The sequence below is a fragment of the Littorina saxatilis genome, linkage group LG14 (genome assembly GCF_037325665.1).
Source record: "Littorina saxatilis isolate snail1 linkage group LG14, US_GU_Lsax_2.0, whole genome shotgun sequence".
Classification (NCBI taxonomy): Eukaryota; Metazoa; Mollusca; class Gastropoda; order Littorinimorpha; family Littorinidae; genus Littorina; species Littorina saxatilis.
In genome coordinates, this window is record NC_090258.1 from 31219277 (window position 1) to 31244276 (window position 25000).

Below are 25000 nucleotides of genomic sequence, written 5' to 3' on the forward strand. Positions count from 1 at the left end.
GTCAATTTCACTGCCTTTGCCATGAGCGGTGGACTGACGATGCTACGAGTATACGGTCTTGCTGAAAAATGGCATTGCGTTCAGTTTCATTCTGTGAGTTCGACAGCTATTTGACTAAATATTGTATTTTCGCCTTACGCGACTTGTTTTATAAATGTCTTTGATGACGTCATATCCGACTTTTTGTAAAAGTTGAGGCCGCACTGTCACACCCTCATTTTTACATTTAGTCAAGTTATGACTAAATGTTTTAACATCGAGGGGGGAATCGAGACGAGGGTCGTGGTGTATGTGTGTGTGTCTGTGCGTGTGTGTGCGTGTGTGCGTGCGTGTAGAGCGATTCAGACCAAACTACTAGACCGATCTTTATGAAATTTGACATGAGAGTTCCTGGGTATGATATCCTCAGATAGTTGTTTCATTTTTTTGATAAATGTCTTTGATGACGTCATATCCGGCTTTTCGTGAAAGTTGAGGCGGCACTGTCACGCCCTCATTTTTCAACCAAATTGGTTGACATTTTGGTCAAGTAATGTTCGACGAAGCCCGGACTTCGCTATTGCATTTCAGCGTGGTGGCTTAAAAATTAATTAATGACTTTGGTCATTAAAAATCTGAAAATTGTAAAAAAAAAATTGTTTTATAAAACGATCCAAATTTACGTTCATCTTATTCTCCATCGTTTGCTGATTCCAATAACATATAAATATGTTATATTTGGATTAACAACAAGCTCTGAAAATTAAATATATAAAAATTATTATCAAAATTAAATTTTCCAAATCAATTTAAAAACACTTTCATCTTATTCCTTGTCGGTTCCTGATTCCAAAAACATATAGATATGATATGTTTGGATTAAAAACACGCTCAGAAAGTTAAAACGAAGAGAGGTACAGAAAAGCGTGCTATCCTTCCCAGCGCAACTACTACCCCGCTCTTCTTGTCAATTTTACTGCCTATGCCGTGAGCGGTGGACTGACGATGCTACGAGTATACGGTCTTGCTGCGTTGCATTGCGTTCAGTTTCATTCTGTGTGTTCGACAGCTACTTGACTAAATGTTGTATTTTCGCCTTACGCGACTTGTTACATTTAGTCAAGTTTTGACTAAATGTTTTAACGTAGAGGGGGGAATCGAGACGAGGGTCGTGGTGTATGTATGTCTGTGTGTCTGTGTGTGTGTGTGTGTGTGTAGAGCGATTCAGACTAAACTACTGGACCGATCTTTATGAAATTTGACATGAGAGTTCCTGGGTATGATATCCTCAGATGTTTTTTTAATTTTTTTGATAAATGTCTTTGATGACGTCATATCCGGCTTTTCGTGAAAGTTGAGGCGGCACTGTCACGCCCTCATTTTTCAACCAAATTGGTTGAAATTTTGGTCAAGTAATCTTCGACGAAGCCCGGACTTCGGTATTGCATTTCAGCTTGGTGGCTAAAAAATTAATTAATGACTTTGGTCATTAAAAATCTGAAAATTGTAAAAAAAAATAAAAATTTATAAAACGATCCAAATATACGTTCATCTTATTTTCCATCATTTTCTGATTCCAAAAACATATAAATATGTTATATTTGGATTAAAAACAAGCTCTGAAAATTAAATATATAAAAATTATTATCAAAATTAAATTGTCCAAATCAATTTAAAAACACTTTCATCTTATTCCTTGTCGGTTCCTGATTCCAAAAACATATAGATATGATATGTTTGGATTAAAAACACGCTCAGAAAGTTAAAACAAAGAGAGGTACAGAAAAGCGTGCTATCCTTCTTAGCGCAACTACTACCCCGCTCTTCTTGTCAATTTCACTGCCTTTGCCATGAGCGGTGGACTGACGATGCTACGAGTATACGGTCTTGCTGAAAAATGGCATTGCGTTCAATTTCATTCTGTGAGTTCGACAGCTACTTGACTAAATGTTGTATTTTCGCCTTACGCGACTTGTTTGTTTTGTTTGTTGGGGTGAGTTGGCGGTTGGATGAGTGCAGAACAGGGTGAGAGATGTATAGGATGTGCTTGGGCAATCACCCTCGCTCACTCATCTGTCCCAACAAAGCTGCCATCTTAGCTAGCAACCAATTGATGAGTCATGGAACCAGGTTTTGAATCCAAACCAAAAGTACAGCCGTTCCTATAAATAAAACCTCGACTGACCATCTCAGATCTGACCAGGACTTTACGTGGGGTAAGACCACCCCTCCCCTTTGACATTTGCCAAACTTCAACACCCTTGGTGCGTTCTGTACAAAGTGAAAATTAGTTGATGGATGAGGGCCCCAAAGGGTTTACAATCGTGATCGTGATTGGCGTTTTTTGACCTTTCTGTGACCGTGATTGCCGAAATTTCCATTTCTGTGATCGTGATGGGACTTTGCCCGTGATCCGTGATGACAAAAAAATCAAGTCTCGTGATCGTGATCGTCATTTGTTTTCGTGATTGTGATGGGCATTATTGCAAAGCATTTTATTTTCAACGTACATTTTTCACAGCTGTATCACTCTATGATCCTCTATTCGTCAAGGTGTTTGTGATCGTGAAAACAAAAATCAAAACTTGACTAAATATAATCAAGGTAACTGTGATCGTGAAAGCTAAAATTTCCCTTCCCGTGATCGTGATGATACCCCCCCTTTGGGGCCCTCGTGGATGTGGAGACACGCCGCTCGTTAGTGATTGGTTTATAATGTCACGTGGGAAAGCTTGCCTCAGTACTTTCGGAATTCCATTTCAACTTTTCCACGGCACATACAAACCCAACAGAGTTATTTTCGAACATTGTCTATTTTACAGACTACCACTTGTTTCAAGTAAATAATGTAATTAATTCAAAAGTGCTCGCTGTGCAAAGAAAGTCTCCAGCTAGTTGATTTTTGGCATGTGATCAAGTAGACTAGAGTGATATCTTATTCTCGGGCATGATCCACGGGGGATGGGGTCGTGGGTTCCGGAAGCCCCCCCCCCCTCCCCTTACTCAGCAAATGTATCTTTTTTTTAAAGGTGACCTGTCGCACCCGTTTCGCTTTCAGGATTTTATTGATGGTTTAAACTTTTAGAAATACCGTAAAGTACCTTGTAAGCGCCCACCCCCCCTGTAAACCAATTCCGACCCAAAGTAGGGGGTGGGCGCTTACTGGGTGTTACACCCTATGCACGAGCAGATTTCAGTAAGAAATGTGATCTTTGATCACTTCGTAATCATATCTTCTTTCTTTTTACATTTAGTCAAGTTTTGACTAAATGTTTTAACATAGAGGGGGAATCAAAACGAGGGTCGTGGTGTATGTGTGTGTGTCTGTGTGTCTGTGTGTCTGTGTGTGTGTCTGTCTGTGCGTGTGTGTGTGTAGAGCGATTCAGAGTAAACTACTGGACCGATCTTTATGAAATTTTACATGAGAGTTCCTGGGTATGATATCCCCAGACTTTTTTTTAATTTTTTTCGATGAATGTCTTTTATGACGTCATATCCGGCTTTTTGTAAAAGTTGAGGCGGCACTGTCACACCCTCAATTTTTAATCAAATTGATTGACATTTTGGCCAAGCAATCTTCGACGAAGGCCGGACTTCGGTATTGCATTTCAGCATGGAGGCTAACAAATTAATTAATGTCTTTGGTCATTAAAAATTTGAACATTGTAATTAAAATTATTTTTTTATAAAACGATCCAAACTTACTTTTATTTTATTCTTCATCATGTTCTGATTCCAAAAACATATAAATATGTTATATTAAAAACAAGCACTGAAAATTACAAATATAAAAATTATGATTAAAATTAAATTTCCGGAATCGTTTTAAAAACTATTTCATCTTATTCCTTGTCGGTTTCTGATTCCAAAAACATATAGATACGATATGTTTGGATAAAAAACACGCTCAGAAAGTTAAAACGAAGAGAGGTACAGAAAAGCGTGCTATGAAGCACAGCGCAACCGCTACCGCGCCAAACAGGCTCGTCACTTTCACTGCCTTTTGCACTAGCGGCGGACTACGTTCAGTTTCATTCTGTGAGTTCCACAGGTTGACTAAATGTAGTAATTTCGCCTTGCGCGACTTGTTTTCTCTTCCATTGTTTTTCTTGTTCGTATTGTCATTAGAAGAGCTTGGGGAGACACATGTCGTCGCATCCTTTTCTTGTCTGCAGAGGTGCCGCTGTCGGCCGCACTGTGTCTCTGTTTCCCTTGAACAAGGGGTACGTCTTCTGGATATGGGCAGCAGTCTATTTTACTTGGCCAAAGACTGTAACTTTCGCTTCTTCTTTTCCTTTCCGGCCTGGTGACGTAACAGGGTATCGCGATCCTCTCGCCATTCTCGTATCCTTTTTATATTTAGTCAAGTTTTGACTAAATATTTTAACATCGAGGGGGAATCGAAACGAGGGTCGTGGTGTATGTGCGTGTGTGTGTCTGTGTGTCTGTGTGTCTGTGTGTGTGTGTGTGTGTGTGTGTGTGTGTGTGTGTGTGTGTAGAGCGATTCAGACTAAACTACTGGACCGATCTTTATGAAATTTGACATGAGAGTTCCTGGGTATGAAATCCCCGAACATTTTTTCATTTTTTTGATAAATGTCTTTGATGACGTCATATCCGGCTTTTCGTGAAAGTTGAGGCGGCACTGTCACGCCCTCATTTTTCAACCAAATTGGTTGACATTTTTGTCAAGTAATCTTCGACGAAGCCCGGACTTCGGTATTGCATTTCAGCTTGGTGGCTTAAAAATTAATTAATGACTTTGGTCATTAAAAATCTGAAAATTGTAAAAAAAAAAAAAAAAATTATAAAACGATCCAAATTTACGTTTATCTTATTCTCCATCATTTGCTGATTCCAAAAACATATAAATATGTTATATTCGGATTAAAAACAAGCTCTGAAAATTAAATATATAAAAATTATTATCAAAATTAAATTGTCCAAATCAATTTAAAAACACTTTCATCTTATTCCTTGTCGGTTCCTGATTCCAAAAACATATAGATATGATATGTTTGGATTAAAAACACGCTCAGAAAGTTAAAACGAAGAGAGGTACAGAAAAGCGTGCTATGCAGCATAGCGTAACCACTACCGCGCTAAATGGCATTGCGTTCAGTTTCATTCTGTGAGTTCGACAGCTACTTGACTAAATATTGTATTTTCGCCTTACGCGACTTGTTTTATCTACCCCAAACTCACTTGCTGTTTGCGACACATTTCCATTGGCGTTATTATCCAAATAGTCAAGAGCTGACAGCTTAAATGCAACGGTGTACGATTTGATCCGCGGCATCTTGTAATCATTGACTTGCAGGTGTTTAGGTCCAAGGCGTGCAGACACACGTGATAGGGTTTGCAAGAAAGGAACCAGCAGATCAAGTGCGGAATTTTTATTTCCCCTGATTTCAATGGTGTAAAGTGGGGGGTGGGCGCTTACAAGGTACTATACCCTATGCACGGTTTGGGACTAAAAGTGGGGGGTGGGCGCTTACTCGATACTGGGCGCTTACAAGGTACTTTACGGTAATGGTTGGTCAGAGTGGACATACCCTGGTATGCCGCTTGCCACGGTCTGGTCATGGATTGAGCCTTGAAGCAAGGGCACTCAGTGTGCAGACTCGGTTTCACACTTCACACAGTGCCACTTGCTCATTTTCAAGCCCCAACCTTGCCCTGACCTTGACTTGTGTTTCTTGCCTCATTTTGGAAGCCCCTTCCCCCTTTCCTACACTACTAGGTCTTAGCCCTGTAACCCGTGTGGAAGCCCCTTCCCCCTTTCCTACACTACTAGGTCTTAGCCCTGTAACCCGTGTGGAAGCCCCTTTCCCCTTTCCTACACTACTAGGTCTTAGCCCTGTAACCCGTGTGGAAGCCCCTTCCCCCTTTCCTACACTACTAGGTCTTTGCCCTGTAACCCGTGTGGAAGCCCCTTCCCCCTTTCCTACACTACTAGGTCTTAGCCCTGTAACCCGTGTGGAAGCCCCTTCCCCCTTTCCTACACTACTAGGTCTTTGCCCTGTAACCCGTGTGGAAGCCCCTTCCCCCTTTCCTACACTACTAGGTCTTAGCCCTGTAACCCGTGTGGAAGCCCCTTCCCCCTTTCCTACACTACTAGGTCTTTGCCCTGTAACCCGTGTGGAAGCCCCTTCCCCCTTTCCTACACTACTAGGTCTTAGCCCTGTAACCCGTGTGGAAGCCCCTTCCCCCTTTCCTACACTACTAGGTCTTAGCCCTGTAACCCGTGTGGAAGCCCCTTCCCCCTTTCCTACACTACTAGGTCTTAGCCCTGTAACCCGTGTGGAAGCCCCTTCCCCCTTTCCTACACTACTAGGTCTTTGCCCTGTAACCCGTGTGGAAGCCCCTTCCCCCTTTCCTACACTACTAGGTCTTAGCCCTGTAACCCGTGTGGAAGCCCCTTCCCCCTTTCCTACACTACTAGGTCTTTGCCCTGTAACCCGTGTGGAAGCCCCTTCCCCCTTTCCTACACTACTAGGTCTTAGCCCTGTAACCCGTGTGGAAGCCCCTTCCCCCTTTCCTACACTACTAGGTCTTTGCCCTGTAACCCGTGTGGAAGCCCCTTCCCCCTTTCCTACACTACTAGGTCTTAGCCCTGTAACCCGTGTGGAAGCCCCTTCCCCCTTTCCTACACTACTAGGTCTTTGCCCTGTAACCCGTGTGGAAGCCCCTTCCCCCTTTCCTACACTACTAGGTCTTAGCCCTGTAACCCGTGTGGAAGCCCCTTCCCCCTTTCCTACACTACTAGGTCTTTGCCCTGTAACCCGTGTGGAAGCCCCTTCCCCCTTTCCTACACTACTAGGTCTTAGCCCTGTAACCCGTGTGGAAGCCCCTTCCCCCTTTCCTACACTACTAGGTCTTAGCCCTGTAACCCGTGTGGAAGCCCCTTCCCCCTTTCCTACACTACTAGGTCTTAGCCCTGTAACCCGTGTGGAAGCCCCTTCCCCCTTTCCTACACTACTAGGTCTTAGCCCTGTAACCCGTGTGGAAGCCCCTTCCCCCTTTCCTACACTACTAGGTCTTAGCCCTGTAACCTGTGTGGAAGCCCCTTCCCCCTTTCCTACACTACTAGGTCTTTGCCCTGTAACCCGTGTGGAAGCCCCTTCCCCCTTTCCTACACTACTAGGTCTTAGCCCTGTAACCCGTGTGGAAGCCCCTTTCCCCTTTCCTACACTACTAGGTCTTAGCCCTGTAACCCGTGTGGAAGCCCCTTCCCCCTTTCCTACACTACTAGGTCTTAGCCCTGTAACCCGTGTGGAAGCCCCTTCCCCCTTTCCTACACTACTAGGTCTTTGCCCTGTAACCCGTGTGGAAGCCCCTTCCCCCTTTCCTACACTACTAGGTCTTAGCCCTGTAACCCGTGTGGAAGCCCCTTCCCCCTTTCCTACACTACTAGGTCTTTGCCCTGTAACCCGTGTGGAAGCCCCTTCCCCCTTTCCTACACTACTAGGTCTTAGCCCTGTAACCCGTGTGGAAGCCCCTTCCCCCTTTCCTACACTACTAGGTCTTAGCCCTGTAACCCGTGTGGAAGCCCCTTCCCCCTTTCCTACACTACTAGGTCTTAGCCCTGTAACCCGTGTGGAAGCCCCTTCCCCCTTTCCTACACTACTAGGTCTTTGCCCTGTAACCCGTGTGGAAGCCCCTTCCCCCTTTCCTACACTACTAGGTCTTAGCCCTGTAACCCGTGTGGAAGCCCCTTCCCCCTTTCCTACACTACTAGGTCTTAGCCCTGTAACCCGTGTGGAAGCCCCTTCCCCCTTTCCTACACTACTAGGTCTTAGCCCTGTAACCCGTGTGGAAGCCCCTTCCCCCTTTCCTACACTACTAGGTCTTTGCCCTGTAACCCGTGTGGAAGCCCCTTCCCCCTTTCCTACACTACTAGGTCTTAGCCCTGTAACCCGTGTGGAAGCCCCTTCCCCCTTTCCTACACTACTAGGTCTTTGCCCTGTAACCCGTGTGGAAGCCCCTTCCCCCTTTCCTACACTACTAGGTCTTAGCCCTGTAACCCGTGTGGAAGCCCCTTCCCCCTTTCCTACACTACTAGGTCTTAGCCCTGTAACCCGTGTGGAAGCCCCTTCCCCCTTTCCTACACTACTAGGTCTTAGCCCTGTAACCCGTGTGGAAGCCCCTTCCCCCTTTCCTACACTACTAGGTCTTAGCCCTGTAACCCGTGTGGAAGCCCCTTCCCCCTTTCCTACACTACTAGGTCTTTGCCCTGTAACCCGTGTGGAAGCCCCTTCCCCCTTTCCTACACTACTAGGTCTTAGCCCTGTAACCCGTGTGGAAGCCCCTTCCCCCTTTCCTACACTACTAGGTCTTAGCCCTGTAACCCGTGTGGAAGCCCCTTCCCCCTTTCCTACACTACTAGGTCTTAGCCCTGTAACCCGTGTGGAAGCCCCTTCCCCCTTTCCTACACTACTAGGTCTTAGCCCTGTAACCCGTGTGGAAGCCCCTTCCCCCTTTCCTACACTACTAGGTCTTAGCCCTGTAACCCGTGTGGAAGCCCCTTCCCCCTTTCCTACACTACTAGGTCTTAGCCCTGTAACCCGTGTGGAAGCCCCTTCCCCCTTTCCTACACTACTAGGTCTTAGCCCTGTAACCCGTGTGGAAGCCCCTTCCCCCTTTCCTACACTACTAGGTCTTAGCCCTGTAACCCGTGTGGAAGCCCCTTCCCCCTTTCCTACACTACTAGGTCTTAGCCCTGTAACCCGTGTGGAAGCCCCTTCCCCCTTTCCTACACTACTAGGTCTTAGCCCTGTAACCCGTGTGGAAGCCCCTTCCCCCTTTCCTACACTACTAGGTCTTAGCCCTGTAACCCGTGTGGAAGCCCCTTCCCCCTTTCCTACACTACTAGGTCTTAGCCCTGTAACCCGTGTGGAAGCCCCTTCCCCCTTTCCTACACTACTAGGTCTTAGCCCTGTAACCCGTGTGGAAGCCCCTTCCCCCTTTCCTACACTACTAGGTCTTTGCCCTGTAACCCGTGTGGAAGCCCCTTCCCCCTTTCCTACACTACTAGGTCTTAGCCCTGTAACCCGTGTGGAAGCCCCTTCCCCCTTTCCTACACTACTAGGTCTTAGCCCTGTAACCCGTGTGGAAGCCCCTTCCCCCTTTCCTACACTACTAGGTCTTAGCCCTGTAACCCGTGTGGAAGCCCCTTCCCCCTTTCCTACACTACTAGGTCTTAGCCCTGTAACCCGTGTGGAAGCCCCTTCCCCCTTTCCTACACTACTAGGTCTTAGCCCTGTAACCCGTGTGGAAGCCCCTTCCCCCTTTCCTACACTACTAGGTCTTAGCCCTGTAACCCGTGTGGAAGCCCCTTCCCCCTTTCCTACACTACTAGGTCTTAGCCCTGTAACCCGTGTGGAAGCCCCTTCCCCCTTTCCTACACTACTAGGTCTTAGCCCTGTAACCCGTGTGGAAGCCCCTTCCCCCTTTCCTACACTACTAGGTCTTAGCCCTGTAACCCGTGTGGAAGCCCCTTCCCCCTTTCCTACACTACTAGGTCTTTGCCCTGTAACCCGTGTGGAAGCCCCTTTCCCCTTTCCTACACTACTAGGTCTTAGCCCTGTAACCCGTGTGGAAGCCCCTTTCCCCTTTCCTACACTACTAGGTCTTAGCCCTGTAACCCGTGTGGAAGCCCCTTCCCCCTTTCCTACACTACTAGGTCTTAGCCCTGTAACCCGTGTGGAAGCCCCTTCCCCCTTTCCTACACTACTAGGTCTTAGCCCTGTAACCCGTGTGGAAGCCCCTTCCCCCTTTCCTACACTACTAGGTCTTAGCCCTGTAACCCGTGTGGAAGCCCCTTCCCCCTTTCCTACACTACTAGGTCTTAGCCCTGTAACCCGTGTGGAAGCCCCTTCCCCCTTTCCTACACTACTAGGTCTTAGCCCTGTAACCCGTGTGGAAGCCCCTTCCCCCTTTCCTACACTACTAGGTCTTAGCCCTGTAACCCGTGTGGAAGCCCCTTCCCCCTTTCCTACACTACTAGGTCTTAGCCCTGTAACCCGTGTGGAAGCCCCTTCCCCCTTTCCTACACTACTAGGTCTTTGCCCTGTAACCCGTGTGGAAGCCCCTTCCCCCTTTCCTACACTACTAGGTCTTAGCCCTGTAACCCGTGTGGAAGCCCCTTTCCCCTTTCCTACACTACTAGGTCTTAGCCCTGTAACCCGTGTGGAAGCCCCTTCCCCCTTTCCTACACTACTAGGTCTTAGCCCTGTAACCCGTGTGGAAGCCCCTTCCCCCTTTCCTACACTACTAGGTCTTTGCCCTGTAACCCGTGTGGAAGCCCCTTCCCCCTTTCCTACACTACTAGGTCTTAGCCATGTAACCCGTGTGGAAGCCCCTTCCCCCTTTCCTACACTACTAGGTCTTTGCCCTGTAACCCGTGTGGAAGCCCCTTCCCCCTTTCCTACACTACTAGGTCTTAGCCCTGTAACCCGTGTGGAAGCCCCTTCCCCCTTTCCTACACTACTAGGTCTTAGCCCTGTAACCCGTGTGGAAGCCCCTTCCCCCTTTCCTACACTACTAGGTCTTAGCCCTGTAACCCGTGTGGAAGCCCCTTCCCCCTTTCCTACACTACTAGGTCTTAGCCCTGTAACCCGTGTGGAAGCCCCTTCCCCCTTTCCTACACTACTAGGTCTTAGCCCTGTAACCCGTGTGGAAGCCCCTTCCCCCTTTCCTACACTACTAGGTCTTAGCCCTGTAACCCGTGTGGAAGCCCCTTCCCCCTTTCCTACACTACTAGGTCTTTGCCCTGTAACCCGTGTGGAAGCCCCTTCCCCCTTTCCTACACTACTAGGTATTAGCCCTGTAACCCGTGTGGAAGCCCCTTCCCCCTTTCCTACACTACTAGGTCTTTGCCCTGTAACCCGTGTGGAAGCCCCTTCCCCCTTTCCTACACTACTAGGTCTTAGCCCTGTAACCCGTGTGGAAGCCCCTTCCCCCTTTCCTACACTACTAGGTCTTAGCCCTGTAACCCGTGTGGAAGCCCCTTCCCCCTTTCCTACACTACTAGGTCTTTGCCCTGTAACCCGTGTGGAAGCCCCTTCCCCCTTTCCTACACTACTAGGTCTTAGCCCTGTAACCCGTGTGGAAGCCCCTTCCCCCTTTCCTACACTACTAGGTCTTTGCCCTGTAACCCGTGTGGAAGCCCCTTCCCCCTTTCCTACACTACTAGGTCTTAGCCCTGTAACCCGTGTGGAAGCCCCTTCCCCCTTTCCTACACTACTAGGTCTTAGCCCTGTAACCCGTGTGGAAGCCCCTTCCCCCTTTCCTACACTACTAGGTCTTAGCCCTGTAACCCGTGTGGAAGCCCCTTCCCCCTTTCCTACACTACTAGGTCTTTGCCCTGTAACCCGTGTGGAAGCCCCTTCCCCCTTTCCTACACTACTAGGTCTTAGCCCTGTAACCCGTGTGGAAGCCCCTTCCCCCTTTCCTACACTACTAGGTCTTAGCCCTGTAACCCGTGTGGAAGCCCCTTCCCCCTTTCCTACACTACTAGGTCTTAGCCCTGTAACCCGTGTGGAAGCCCCTTCCCCCTTTCCTACACTACTAGGTCTTAGCCCTGTAACCCGTGTGGAAGCCCCTTCCCCCTTTCCTACACTACTAGGTCTTAGCCCTGTAACCCGTGTGGAAGCCCCTTCCCCCTTTCCTACACTACTAGGTCTTTGCCCTGTAACCCGTGTGGAAGCCCCTTCCCCCTTTCCTACACTACTAGGTCTTAGCCCTGTAACCCGTGTGGAAGCCCCTTCCCCCTTTCCTACACTACTAGGTCTTAGCCCTGTAACCCGTGTGGAAGCCCCTTCCCCCTTTCCTACACTACTAGGTCTTAGCCCTGTAACCCGTGTGGAAGCCCCTTCCCCCTTTCCTACACTACTAGGTCTTAGCCCTGTAACCCGTGTGGAAGCCCCTTCCCCCTTTCCTACACTACTAGGTCTTAGCCCTGTAACCCGTGTGGAAGCCCCTTCCCCCTTTCCTACACTACTAGGTCTTAGCCCTGTAACCCGTGTGGAAGCCCCTTCCCCCTTTCCTACACTACTAGGTCTTAGCCCTGTAACCCGTGTGGAAGCCCCTTCCCCCTTTCCTACACTACTAGGTCTTAGCCCTGTAACCCGTGTGGAAGCCCCTTCCCCCTTTCCTACACTACTAGGTCTTAGCCCTGTAACCCGTGTGGAAGCCCCTTCCCCCTTTCCTACACTACTAGGTCTTAGCCCTGTAACCCGTGTGGAAGCCCCTTCCCCCTTTCCTACACTACTAGGTCTTAGCCCTGTAACCCGTGTGGAAGCCCCTTCCCCCTTTCCTACACTACTAGGTCTTAGCCCTGTAACCCGTGTGGAAGCCCCTTCCCCCTTTCCTACACTACTAGGTCTTAGCCCTGTAACCCGTGTGGAAGCCCCTTCCCCCTTTCCTACACTACTAGGTCTTTGCCCTGTAACCCGTGTGGAAGCCCCTTCCCCCTTTCCTACACTACTAGGTCTTAGCCCTGTAACCCGTGTGGAAGCCCCTTCCCCCTTTCCTACACTACTAGGTCTTAGCCCTGTAACCCGTGTGGAAGCCCCTTCCCCCTTTCCTACACTACTAGGTCTTAGCCCTGTAACCCGTGTGGAAGCCCCTTCCCCCTTTCCTACACTACTAGGTCTTAGCCCTGTAACCCGTGTGGAAGCCCCTTCCCCCTTTCCTACACTACTAGGTCTTAGCCCTGTAACCCGTGTGGAAGCCCCTTCCCCCTTTCCTACACTACTAGGTCTTAGCCCTGTAACCCGTGTGGAAGCCCCTTCCCCCTTTCCTACACTACTAGGTCTTAGCCCTGTAACCCGTGTGGAAGCCCCTTCCCCCTTTCCTACACTACTAGGTCTTAGCCCTGTAACCCGTGTGGAAGCCCCTTCCCCCTTTCCTACACTACTAGGTCTTTGCCCTGTAACCCGTGTGGAAGCCCCTTCCCCCTTTCCTACACTACTAGGTCTTAGCCCTGTAACCCGTGTGGAAGCCCCTTCCCCCTTTCCTACACTACTAGGTCTTTGCCCTGTAACCCGTGTGGAAGCCCCTTCCCCCTTTCCTACACTACTAGGTCTTAGCCCTGTAACCCGTGTGGAAGCCCCTTCCCCCTTTCCTACACTACTAGGTCTTAGCCCTGTAACCCGTGTGGAAGCCCCTTCCCCCTTTCCTACACTACTAGGTCTTAGCCCTGTAACCCGTGTGGAAGCCCCTTCCCCCTTTCCTACACTACTAGGTCTTAGCCCTGTAACCCGTGTGGAAGCCCCTTCCCCCTTTCCTACACTACTAGGTCTTAGCCCTGTAACCCGTGTGGAAGCCCCTTCCCCCTTTCCTACACTACTAGGTCTTAGCCCTGTAACCCGTGTGGAAGCCCCTTCCCCCTTTCCTACACTACTAGGTCTTAGCCCTGTAACCCGTGTGGAAGCCCCTTCCCCCTTTCCTACACTACTAGGTCTTAGCCCTGTAACCCGTGTGGAAGCCCCTTCCCCCTTTCCTACACTACTAGGTCTTAGCCCTGTAACCCGTGTGGAAGCCCCTTCCCCCTTTCCTACACTACTAGGTCTTAGCCCTGTAACCCGTGTGGAAGCCCCTTCCCCCTTTCCTACACTACTAGGTCTTAGCCCTGTAACCCGTGTGGAAGCCCCTTCCCCCTTTCCTACACTACTAGGTCTTAGCCCTGTAACCCGTGTGGAAGCCCCTTCCCCCTTTCCTACACTACTAGGTCTTAGCCCTGTAACCCGTGTGGAAGCCCCTTTCCCCTTTCCTACACTACTAGGTCTTAGCCCTGTAACCCGTGTGGAAGCCCCTTCCCCCTTTCCTACACTACTAGGTCTTAGCCCTGTAACCCGTGTGGAAGCCCCTTTCCCCTTTCCTACACTACTAGGTCTTAGCCCTGTAACCCGTGTGGAAGCCCCTTCCCCCTTTCCTACACTACTAGGTCTTAGCCCTGTAACCCGTGTGGAAGCCCCTTCCCCCTTTCCTACACTACTAGGTCTTAGCCCTGTAACCCGTGTGGAAGCCCCTTCCCCCTTTCCTACACTACTAGGTCTTAGCCCTGTAACCCGTGTGGAAGCCCCTTCCCCCTTTCCTACACTACTAGGTCTTAGCCCTGTAACCCGTGTGGAAGCCCCTTCCCCCTTTCCTACACTACTAGGTCTTTGCCCTGTAACCCGTGTGGAAGCCCCTTTCCCCCTTTCCTACACTACTAGGTCTTAGCCCTGTAACCCGTGTGGAAGCCCCTTTCCCCTTTCCTACACTACTAGGTCTTAGCCCTGTAACCCGTGTGGAAGCCCCTTCCCCCTTTCCTACACTACTAGGTCTTTGCCCTGTAACCCGTGTGGAAGCCCCTTCCCCCTTTCCTACACTACTAGGTCTTAGCCCTGTACCCCGTGTGGAAGCCCCTTCCCCCTTTCCTACACTACTAGGTCTTTGCCCTGTAACCCGTGTGGAAGCCCCTTTCCCCTTTCCTACACTACTAGGTCTTAGCCCTGTAACCCGTGTGGAAGCCCCTTTCCCCTTTCCTACACTACTAGGTCTTAGCCCTGTAACCCGTGTGGAAGCCCCTTCCCCCTTTCCTACACTACTAGGTCTTAGCCCTGTAACCCGTGTGGAAGCCCCTTCCCCCTTTCCTACACTACTAGGTCTTTGCCCTGTAACCCGTGTGGAAGCCCCTTCCCCCTTTCCTACACTACTAGGTCTTTGCCCTGTAACCCGTGTGGAAGCCCCTTTCCCCTTTCCTACACTACTAGGTCTTAGCCCTGTAACCCGTGTGGAAGCCCCTTCCCCCTTTCCTACACTACTAGGTCTTAGCCCTGTAACCCGTGTGGAAGCCCCTTCCCCCTTTCCTACACTACTAGGTCTTTGCCCTGTAACCCGTGTGGAAGCCCCTTCCCCCTTTCCTACACTACTAGGTCTTAGCCCTGTAACCCGTGTGGAAGCCCCTTCCCCCTTTCCTACACTACTAGGTCTTTGCCCTGTAACCCGTGTGGAAGCCCCTTCCCCCTTTCCTACACTACTAGGTCTTAGCCCTGTAACCCGTGTGGAAGCCCCTTCCCCCTTTCCTACACTACTAGGTCTTAGCCCTGTAACCCGTGTGGAAGCCCCTTCCCCCTTTCCTACACTACTAGGTCTTAGCCCTGTAACCCGTGTGGAAGCCCCTTCCCCCTTTCCTACACTACTAGGTCTTAGCCCTGTAACCCGTGTGGAAGCCCCTTCCCCCTTTCCTACACTACTAGGTCTTTGCCCTGTAACCCGTGTGGAAGCCCCTTCCCCCTTTCCTACACTACTAGGTCTTAGCCCTGTAACCCGTGTGGAAGCCCCTTCCCCCTTTCCTACACTACTAGGTCTTTGCCCTGTAACCCGTGTGGAAGCCCCTTCCCCCTTTCCTACACTACTAGGTCTTAGCCCTGTAACCCGTGTGGAAGCCCCTTCCCCCTTTCCTACACTACTAGGTCTTTGCCCTGTAACCCGTGTGGAAGCCCCTTCCCCCTTTCCTACACTACTAGGTCTTAGCCCTGTAACCCGTGTGGAAGCCCCTTCCCCCTTTCCTACACTACTAGGTCTTAGCCCTGTAACCCGTGTGGAAGCCCCTTCCCCCTTTCCTACACTACTAGGTCTTAGCCCTGTAACCCGTGTGGAAGCCCCTTCCCCCTTTCCTACACTACTAGGTCTTTGCCCTGTAACCCGTGTGGAAGCCCCTTCCCCCTTTCCTACACTACTAGGTCTTAGCCCTGTAACCCGTGTGGAAGCCCCTTCCCCCTTTCCTACACTACTAGGTCTTAGCCCTGTAACCCGTGTGGAAGCCCCTTCCCCCTTTCCTACACTACTAGGTCTTAGCCCTGTAACCCGTGTGGAAGCCCCTTCCCCCTTTCCTACACTACTAGGTCTTAGCCCTGTAACCCGTGTGGAAGCCCCTTCCCCCTTTCCTACACTACTAGGTCTTTGCCCTGTAACCCGTGTGGAAGCCCCTTCCCCCTTTCCTACACTACTAGGTCTTAGCCCTGTAACCCGTGTGGAAGCCCCTTCCCCCTTTCCTACACTACTAGGTCTTAGCCCTGTAACCCGTGTGGAAGCCCCTTCCCCCTTTCCTACACTACTAGGTCTTAGCCCTGTAACCCGTGTGGAAGCCCCTTCCCCCTTTCCTACACTACTAGGTCTTAGCCCTGTACCCCGTGTGGAAGCCCCTTCCCCCTTTCCTACACTACTAGGTCTTAGCCCTGTAACCCGTGTGGAAGCCCCTTCCCCCTTTCCTACACTACTAGGTCTTTGCCCTGTAACCCGTGTGGAAGCCCCTTCCCCCTTTCCTACACTACTAGGTCTTAGCCCTGTAACCCGTGTGGAAGCCCCTTCCCCCTTTCCTACACTACTAGGTCTTTGCCCTGTAACCCGTGTGGAAGCCCCTTCCCCCTTTCCTACACTACTAGGTCTTAGCCCTGTAACCCGTGTGGAAGCCCCTTCCCCCTTTCCTACACTACTAGGTCTTTGCACTGTAACCCGTGTGGAAGCCCCTTCCCCCTTTCCTACACTACTAGGTCTTAGCCCTGTAACCCGTGTGGAAGCCCCTTCCCCCTTTCCTACACTACTAGGTCTTAGCCCTGTAACCCGTGTGGAAGCCCCTTCCCCCTTTCCTACACTACTAGGTCTTAGCCCTGTAACCCGTGTGGAAGCCCCTTCCCCCTTTCCTACACTACTAGGTCTTAGCCCTGTAACCCGTGTGGAAGCCCCTTCCCCCTTTCCTACACTACTAGGTCTTAGCCCTGTAACCCGTGTGGAAGCCCCTTCCCCCTTTCCTACACTACTAGGTCTTTGCCCTGTAACCCGTGTGGAAGCCCCTTCCCCCTTTCCTACACTACTAGGTCTTAGCCCTGTAACCCGTGTGGAAGCCCCTTCCCCCTTTCCTACACTACTAGGTCTTAGCCCTGTAACCCGTGTGGAAGCCCCTTCCCCCTTTCCTACACTACTAGGTCTTAGCCCTGTAACCCGTGTGGAAGCCCCTTCCCCCTTTCCTACACTACTAGGTCTTAGCCCTGTAACCCGTGTGGAAGCCCCTTCCCCCTTTCCTACACTACTAGGTCTTAGCCCTGTAACCCGTGTGGAAGCCCCTTCCCCCTTTCCTACACTACTAGGTCTTTGCCCTGTAACCCGTGTGGAAGCCCCTTCCCCCTTTCCTACACTACTAGGTCTTAGCCCTGTAACCCGTGTGGAAGCCCCTTCCCCCTTTCCTACACTACTAGGTCTTTGCCCTGTAACCCGTGTGGAAGCCCCTTCCCCCTTTCCTACACTACTAGGTCTTAGCCCTGTAACCCGTGTGGAAGCCCCTTCCCCCTTTCCTACACTACTAGGTCTTAGCCCTGTAACCCGTGTGGAAGCCCCTTCCCCCTTTCCTACACTACTAGGTCTTAGCCCTGTAACCCGTGTGGAAGCCCCTTCCCCCTTTCCTACACTACTAGGTCTTAGCCCTGTAACCCGTGTGGAAGCCCCTTCCCCCTTTCCTACACTACTAGGTCTTAGCCCTGTAACCCGTGTGGAAGCCCCTTCCCCCTTTCCTACACTACTAGGTCTTTGCCCTGTAACCCGTGTGGAAGCCCCTTCCCCCTTTCCTACACTACTAGGTCTTAGCCCTGTAACCCGTGTGGAAGCCCCTTCCCCCTTTCCTACACTACTAGGTCTTAGCCCTGTAACCCGTGTGGAAGCCCCTTCCCCCTTTCCTACACTACTAGGTCTTAGCCCTGTAACCCGTGTGGAAGCCCCTTCCCCCTTTCCTACACTACTAGGTCTTTGCCCTGTAACCCGTGTGGAAGCCCCTTCCCCCTTTCCTACACTACTAGGTCTTAGCCCTGTAACCCGTGTGGAAGCCCCTTCCCCCTTTCCTACACTACTAGGTCTTTGCCCTGTAACCCGTGTGGAAGCCCCTTCCCCCTTTCCTACACTACTAGGTCTTAGCCCTGTAACCCGTGTGGGAGCCCCTTCCCCCTTCCCTACACTACTAGGTCTTAGCCCTGTAACCCGTGTGGAAGCCCCTTCCCCCTTTCCTACACTACTAGGTCTTAGCCCTGTAACCCGTGTGGAAGCCCCTTCCCCCTTTCCTACACTACTAGGTCTTAGCCCTGTAACCCGTGTGGAAGCCCCTTCCCCCTTTCCTACACTACTAGGTCTTTGCCCTGTAACCCGTGTGGAAGCCCCTTCCCCCTTTCCTACACTACTAGGTCTTAGCCCTGTAACCCGTGTGGAAGCCCCTTCCCCCTTTCCTACACTACTAGGTCTTTGCCCTGTAACCCGTGTGGAAGCCCCTTCCCCCTTTCCTACACTACTAGGTCTTAGCCCTGTAACCCGTGTGGAAGCCCCTTCCCCCTTTCCTACACTACTAGGTCTTAGCCCTGTAACCCGTGTGGAAGCCCCTTCCCCCTTTCCTACACTACTAGGTCTTAGCCCTGTAACCCGTGTTGAAGCCCCTTCCCCCTTTCCTACACTACTAGGTCTTAGCCCTGTAACCCGTGTGGAAGCCCCTTCCCCCTTTCCTACACTACTAGGTCTTAGCCCTGTAACCCGTGTGGAAGCCCCTTCCCCCTTTCCTACACTACTAGGTCTTAGCCCTGTAACCCGTGTGGAAGCCCCTTCCCCCTTTCCTACACTACTAGGTCTTAGCCCTGTAACCCGTGTGGAAGCCCCTTCCCCCTTTCCTACACTACTAGGTCTTAGCCCTGTAACCCGTGTGGAAGCCCCTTCCCCCTTTCCTACACTACTAGGTCTTAGCCCTGTAACCCGTGTGGAAGCCCCTTCCCCCTTTCCTACACTACTAGGTCTTAGCCCTGTAACCCGTGTGGAAGCCCCTTCCCCCTTTCCTACACTACTAGGTCTTTGCCCTGTAACCCGTGTGGAAGCCCCTTCCCCCTTTCCTACACTACTAGGTCTTAGCCCTGTAACCCGTGTGGAAGCCCCTTCCCCCTTTCCTACACTACTAGGTCTTAGCCCTGTAACCCGTGTGGAAGCCCCTTCCCCCTTTCCTACACTACTAGGTCTTAGCCCTGTAACCCGTGTGGAAGCCCCTTCCCCCTTTCCTACACTACTAGGTCTTAGCCCTGTAACCCGTGTGGAAGCCCCTTCCCCCTTTCCTACACTACTAGGTCTTAGCCCTGTAACCCGTGTGGAAGCCCCTTCCCCCTTTCCTACACTACTAGGTCTTAGCCCTGTAACCCGTGTGGAAGCCCCTTCCCCCTTTCCTACACTACTAGGTCTTAGCCCTGTAACCCGTGTGGAAGCCCCTTCCCCCTTTCCTACACTACTAGGTCTTAGCCCTGTAACCCGTGTGGAAGCCCCTTCCCCCTTTCCTACACTACTAGGTCTTAGCCCTGTAACCCGTGTGGAAGCCCCTTCCCCCTTTCCTACACTACTAGGTCTTAGCCCTGTAACCCGTGTGGAAGCCCCTTCCCCCTTTCCTACACTACTAGGTCTTAGCCCTGTAACCCGTGTGGAAGCCCCTTCCCCCTTTCCTACACTACTAGGTCTTAGCCCTGTAACCCGTGTGGAAGCCCCTTCCCCCTTTCCTACACTACTAGGTCTTAGCCCTGTAACCCGTGTGGAAGCCCCTTCCCCCTTTCCTACACTACTAGGTCTTAGCCCTGTAACCCGTGTGGAAGCCCCTTCCCCCTTTCCTACACTACTAGGTCTTAGCCCTGTAACCCGTGTGGAAGCCCCTTCCCCCTTTCCTACACTACTAGGTCTTTGCCCTGTAACCCGTGTGGAAGCCCCTTCCCCCTTTCCTACACTACTAGGTCTTAGCCCTGTAACCCGTGTGGAAGCCCCTTCCCCCTTTCCTACACTACTAGGTCTTAGCCCTGTAACCCGTGTGGAAGCCCCTTCCCCCTTTCCTACACTACTAGGTCTTAGCCCTGTAACCCGTGTGGAAGCCCCTTCCCCCTTTCCTACACTACTAGGTCTTAGCCCTGTAACCCGTGTGGAAGCCCCTTCCCCCTTTCCTACACTACTAGGTCTTAGCCCTGTAACCCGTGTGGAAGCCCCTTCCCCCTTTCCTACACTACTAGGTCTTTGCCCTGTAACCCGTGTGGAAGCCCCTTCCCCCTTTCCTACACTACTAGGTCTTAGCCCTGTAACCCGTGTGGAAGCCCCTTCCCCCTTTCCTACACTACTAGGTCTTTGCCCTGTAACCCGTGTGGAAGCCCCTTCCCCCTTTCCTACACTACTAGGTCTTAGCCCTGTAACCCGTGTGGAAGCCCCTTCCCCCTTTCCTACACTACTAGGTCTTTGCCCTGTAACCCGTGTGGAAGCCCCTTCCCCCTTTCCTACACTACTAGGTCTTTGCCCTGTAACCCGTGTGGAAGCCCCTTCCCCCTTTCCTACACTACTAGGTCTTAGCCCTGTAACCCGTGTGGAAGCCCCTTCCCCCTTTCCTACACTACTAGGTCTTAGCCCTGTAACCCGTGTGGAAGCCCCTTCCCCCTTTCCTACACTACTAGGTCTTAGCCCTGTAACCCGTGTGGAAGCCCCTTCCCCCTTTCCTACACTACTAGGTCTTAGCCCTGTAACCCGTGTGGAAGCCCCTTCCCCCTTTCCTACACTACTAGGTCTTAGCCCTGTAACCCGTGTGGAAGCCCCTTCCCCCTTTCCTACACTACTAGGTCTTAGCCCTGTAACCCGTGTGGAAGCCCCTTCCCCCTTTCCTACACTACTAGGTCTTTGCCCTGTAACCCGTGTGGAAGCCCCTTCCCCCTTTCCTACACTACTAGGTCTTTGCCCTGTAACCCGTGTGGAAGCCCCTTCCCCCTTTCCTACACTACTAGGTCTTAGCCCTGTAACCCGTGTGGAAGCCCCTTCCCCCTTTCCTTCACTACTAGGTCTTAGCCCTGTAACCCGTGTGGAAGCCCCTTCCCCCTTTCCTACACTACTAGGTCTTAGCCCTGTAACCCGTGTGGAAGCCCCTTCCCCCTTTCCTACACTACTAGGTCTTAGCCCTGTAACCCGTGTGGAAGCCCCTTCCCCCTTTCCTACACTACTAGGTCTTAGCCCTGTAACCCGTGTGGAAGCCCCTTTCCCCTTTCCTACACTACTAGGTCTTAGCCCTGTAACCCGTGTGGAAGCCCCTTCCCCCTTTCCTACACTACTAGGTCTTTGCCCTGTAACCCGTGTGGAAGCCTGTCCACATCTGAGATAGTGATTGTAGAATCGCTGACAGGGAAATGTCTGCGCCTATAGATAGATATATGTGACCCTCCACCACGGATGAGTCGCATGTCACCTTTGCATGATTTTCATATTTTTACATTTTCATAAAGAGTTTTTTATGCTCTATCCAGTGGTGAAAACCGTTTTAGAAAAGAGCAAAAACTGTTCGAGTTATGAGCCTGTGACTAAGGTGACTCTCACACTGTTACAAGACACTCCCCGGACTGATATTAAGCCTAGCGCAGAACCGCGCGAGATGACATGCGACTCATTTCGTGGTGGAGGGTCACATATTAACACCGTACACATAACCCTCGTTGTCAACACAGGGTTGAGCTACGGTGCAGAATGCAACAACACGTGCGAGTGCAACGGAAGAGGCGTGGCATGCCATCACGTGACCGGATGCCAGTGTCAGTCAGGCTGGAAGGGCGAGGCTTGCGGGGATGACGTAGACGAGTGTGAGGAGAACCCGGATGTTTGCGGTCAAGGTCAACTGTGCAGTAACACCAACGGGTCGTTCGTGTGTTCCTGTCTGCCGGGTTTCAGCAAGGACAGCGCCGGGACGTGTCAAGGTTGGTTGGTTTGCTATTGTTTTGTTATCATCCCTACACCTCATGTAGAGAATAGGGGAAGGGCTCCTAATATGGACCACTTTTTGTTTCTTGCTGATAACTAGCTTGTTTTCTTGCGAAGAAGTTTCATTTTATGCTTAGTAGTCCTTCTCTCTTAGGTTAACCGTGAGGCCTAATCAGAGGGAAATAGCTTTGATAGACATTCAGCAAAAATTAAATACAGACAAATCACAAATGGTCCATATTAGGAGCCTGGGCGCCCAATATGGATCAGTGAAGCGGCCTTCACGAATCACTGTAAAAAGCCCTATATACTTCAGAATCACATGATACAACTTAGTGTGCAAGTCAGACTAATCAAATATGCTTCAGATTTATCTGTTTTGGGTTGATCAGAACATAATTTCAAGCACACCAGAAACTGAAGAAACTTTTCGAAAACAGAGTGAAAATATGTGAAATTATCAACTTCCATGAAAAGAAGACTATTTGTTATACTTTTTTGAAATCTCGAGGGGTAGTTATAGGTTATTTTTAACAAGCTTCTTAATGAATTAATGAAAATTGCCTTTAGCTTTTATTTTCTTCGATTTGTTGAAGGTGGTCCATATTAGGGGAATCACACATACTTTGAGATTTTGATATTATTTTTTGTTTGCAGTAGAAACTCGGGATAAACACTGCTAAATTGTAACAAATACGGTCTGAGCTGTCATATATATAGCCATTTTTGTGTGAAAAAAGCTTTGGCTGTGGACAGAAACGAGTTCGTTTTAGGCGGCAAATTTAGAGTGAACGCTGCCAAAAGTGAAAAAAAGAGAAAAAGCCCTACGGTTTTGAGGTTTGTGTTTCTGCGAATGTTTTCACATGTGCAAGTTATCTAGAGAGGGTTAATACAGCCAATGAAATTGTTTTGAGCGCGCTAGCGCCGTTCGTTTGTCAGAACAGGAAGTGGTCCATATTGGGAGCCTTTCCCCTACTCCACGGCTTGCTGTATCATATCAGATTTACATGAGTTTTTTTTAGTTTTTTTCAAATATGGAAATGCGAGCGAAAGCGACGTGTTTAATATTTGATAAAGCAACGTGTGTACATCTGATATGACACAGCGGAAATGTAGTATTCTGTTTATCCTACATACTGTACGTGTGTGTCTTTTGCTCCTAACGTCCACAATGGAAGTGCCCACATTGTAGATGTGTTGTATGGAATCTCAATCTCTTCCAAAACCTTGTGAAATATTTGAACAAATAGACGTCACTCCAGAAAGTAAAGCGTGACGTGTACGAACTCAAAATTCTTCCAGAGGAAACAGCAAGCGCGAAAAGTGTTCCCAGGATGACGTTTGTCTCGCTCGGTGACTTTGACATCATGAGCATTTGGAAGTTAGGTCCGTTGCCAGACTAGGTTGACACGACCTACAGGTCATTTTATGTGTAGACCTGCCCTTATTCCTTATTACACGCAACCACAGAACAAGAAAAGCGCAAAAAAGATCTTGCAATCAATAGCGATACACAGCAAAAGGTCGTCGGTGGCGGTCATCAGTGAAGGAACCAATCGCTGCACAGGGCTAGAGACTTGTAAGAAAATTCACTGGTCAAGTTGCTACTCTAGTTTCGTAAATGAGACAATGACAAAAGGTGACGTTTTCATGTCAGTATGTCCCAAATGACATCACCAGTACATTTTTCATTCTATCTAATCTGTTTTCGTTCTATTTTTTCTAATAACATGCGTTAACAATTGATTGCCAACTGGAATGGAAGAGCACAAAAAGTGTAACATGATATGTAGTTTCTCTAGAGGGAAAAACATCTTCCACTTTCATGTCAGTGTGTCCCATGCAACATACATTTGCCAAACAGCTATGTGTAAGTAGATATTTGTTAGTGGTATAGAAAATACTGATCAACAATCAAAGTCAGTTTTCACATTCATTTTCTACCTATTTCTTATTTGTTTATTCTTTTGGCAATGGTGAAATGTCAGCAATCGTGTGTCATTCGGGACAGTAGACATGACACCTGACCTTTTGTCACTGTCTCAAATACATTTTGAATTTACATTTATTTTAACTTGCGGAGTCCAAAGAGCTCAACTGTCTGTAGAAATCAGTACATTTTCATTGGCGATGGTGTGTATGGCGTAAACTCGACTAAGTATCGTTTGACCTTTACCGGGTTTTCCCAATTGCAGTCTAATTGATGACTGATGAAGCCGGAACGATTTATAATTTACTTTCCGGTATTTACAATTTCAATGTTTTCCGGTCAAATGCCGCACACTGCTATGTGTCTTACAGATGTGGACGAATGTGATGACGAGTCTGGGCTGAATACTTGCGGAGAAATTGAAGTGTGCAACAACTTTGCCGGCAATTTTAGCTGCACGTGCCGAAATGGCTATAAGATGGTGACCGGCAACTGCAAAGGTGAGTGGAATTATTTTAAACAGCGTGCGAATATATACTTAAGCTCAAAAATTGAGCAACTCTTTTATGTAACAGAATTTTTATTATTTCTGTTTAATTATTCAGCTTTAGCTTGCTGTGAGTCGCTATTCACTGACCATGCCTGACTACTTAAACAACAAATACATTTGATGAATCTTTAAATATCAAATCATTTCAATTTGAACTTTTTAATTTTTACATAGTAATTTAAAGATTCTTTCGACACTGACGTCATTCCCTTTCTACGTCATTCATTTCATCATACAATCATTCATTCGCTCGGCTTCCTGAGGAGTGGATAACTATCAAGATAAGTTTTGTGTGAATATTTGTTTGTCTGTTCACTTAAAAGACCGTTGGGTCGAAATATCTGTGAATGTATTGTTTTGTCAATAACAAACGTTCCAACAACAGGGGCGGATCAGTTGCTTTGTAAGGGGGTGTGCACTTTGAATCGAAAGTGAATGTGATGGGCGCGAAGCGTCCGAATTTGCTAGGGGGTCCGGGGGCATGCCCCCCCGGAAAAAAAATGTGGCTCAAAGAAGCAAAATGGTGCCATCTTGTGCCATTTGAACTTATAAATGGTCATAGAATCAGCTTTCCAAATTATTTTTTTTTTGCACGTGCACCCTGTGCACACACCCCCCCCCCCCCCCCCCCCCCCCCCTCGTCCGCCCCTGAACAACCTACCTTTCTTGTGTTTTTATTTTAAATATTACATTTCAGACTGAATATCAGCTCGGGTTGCTTTACTTTTTAGCACAAGTATGATATACACTCGCCTGCAGCGAGTAGAAAT

General features: G+C 49.6%; 1 protein-coding gene across 2 annotated transcripts in view; it reads left to right on the forward strand.

Moving 5' to 3' along the window:
• LOC138947556 (uncharacterized) overlaps positions 1 to 25000 on the forward strand; it is a 90580-nt gene that overhangs the window by 39293 nt on the left and 26287 nt on the right. For both annotated transcript variants that reach the window (XM_070319045.1, XM_070319046.1), the window contains 2 exons: positions 21501 to 21746; positions 24052 to 24180. In XM_070319045.1, coding sequence (XP_070175146.1) covers positions 21501 to 21746; positions 24052 to 24180 — 375 coding nt within the window. The remainder of the gene's footprint in view (positions 1 to 21500; positions 21747 to 24051; positions 24181 to 25000) is intronic.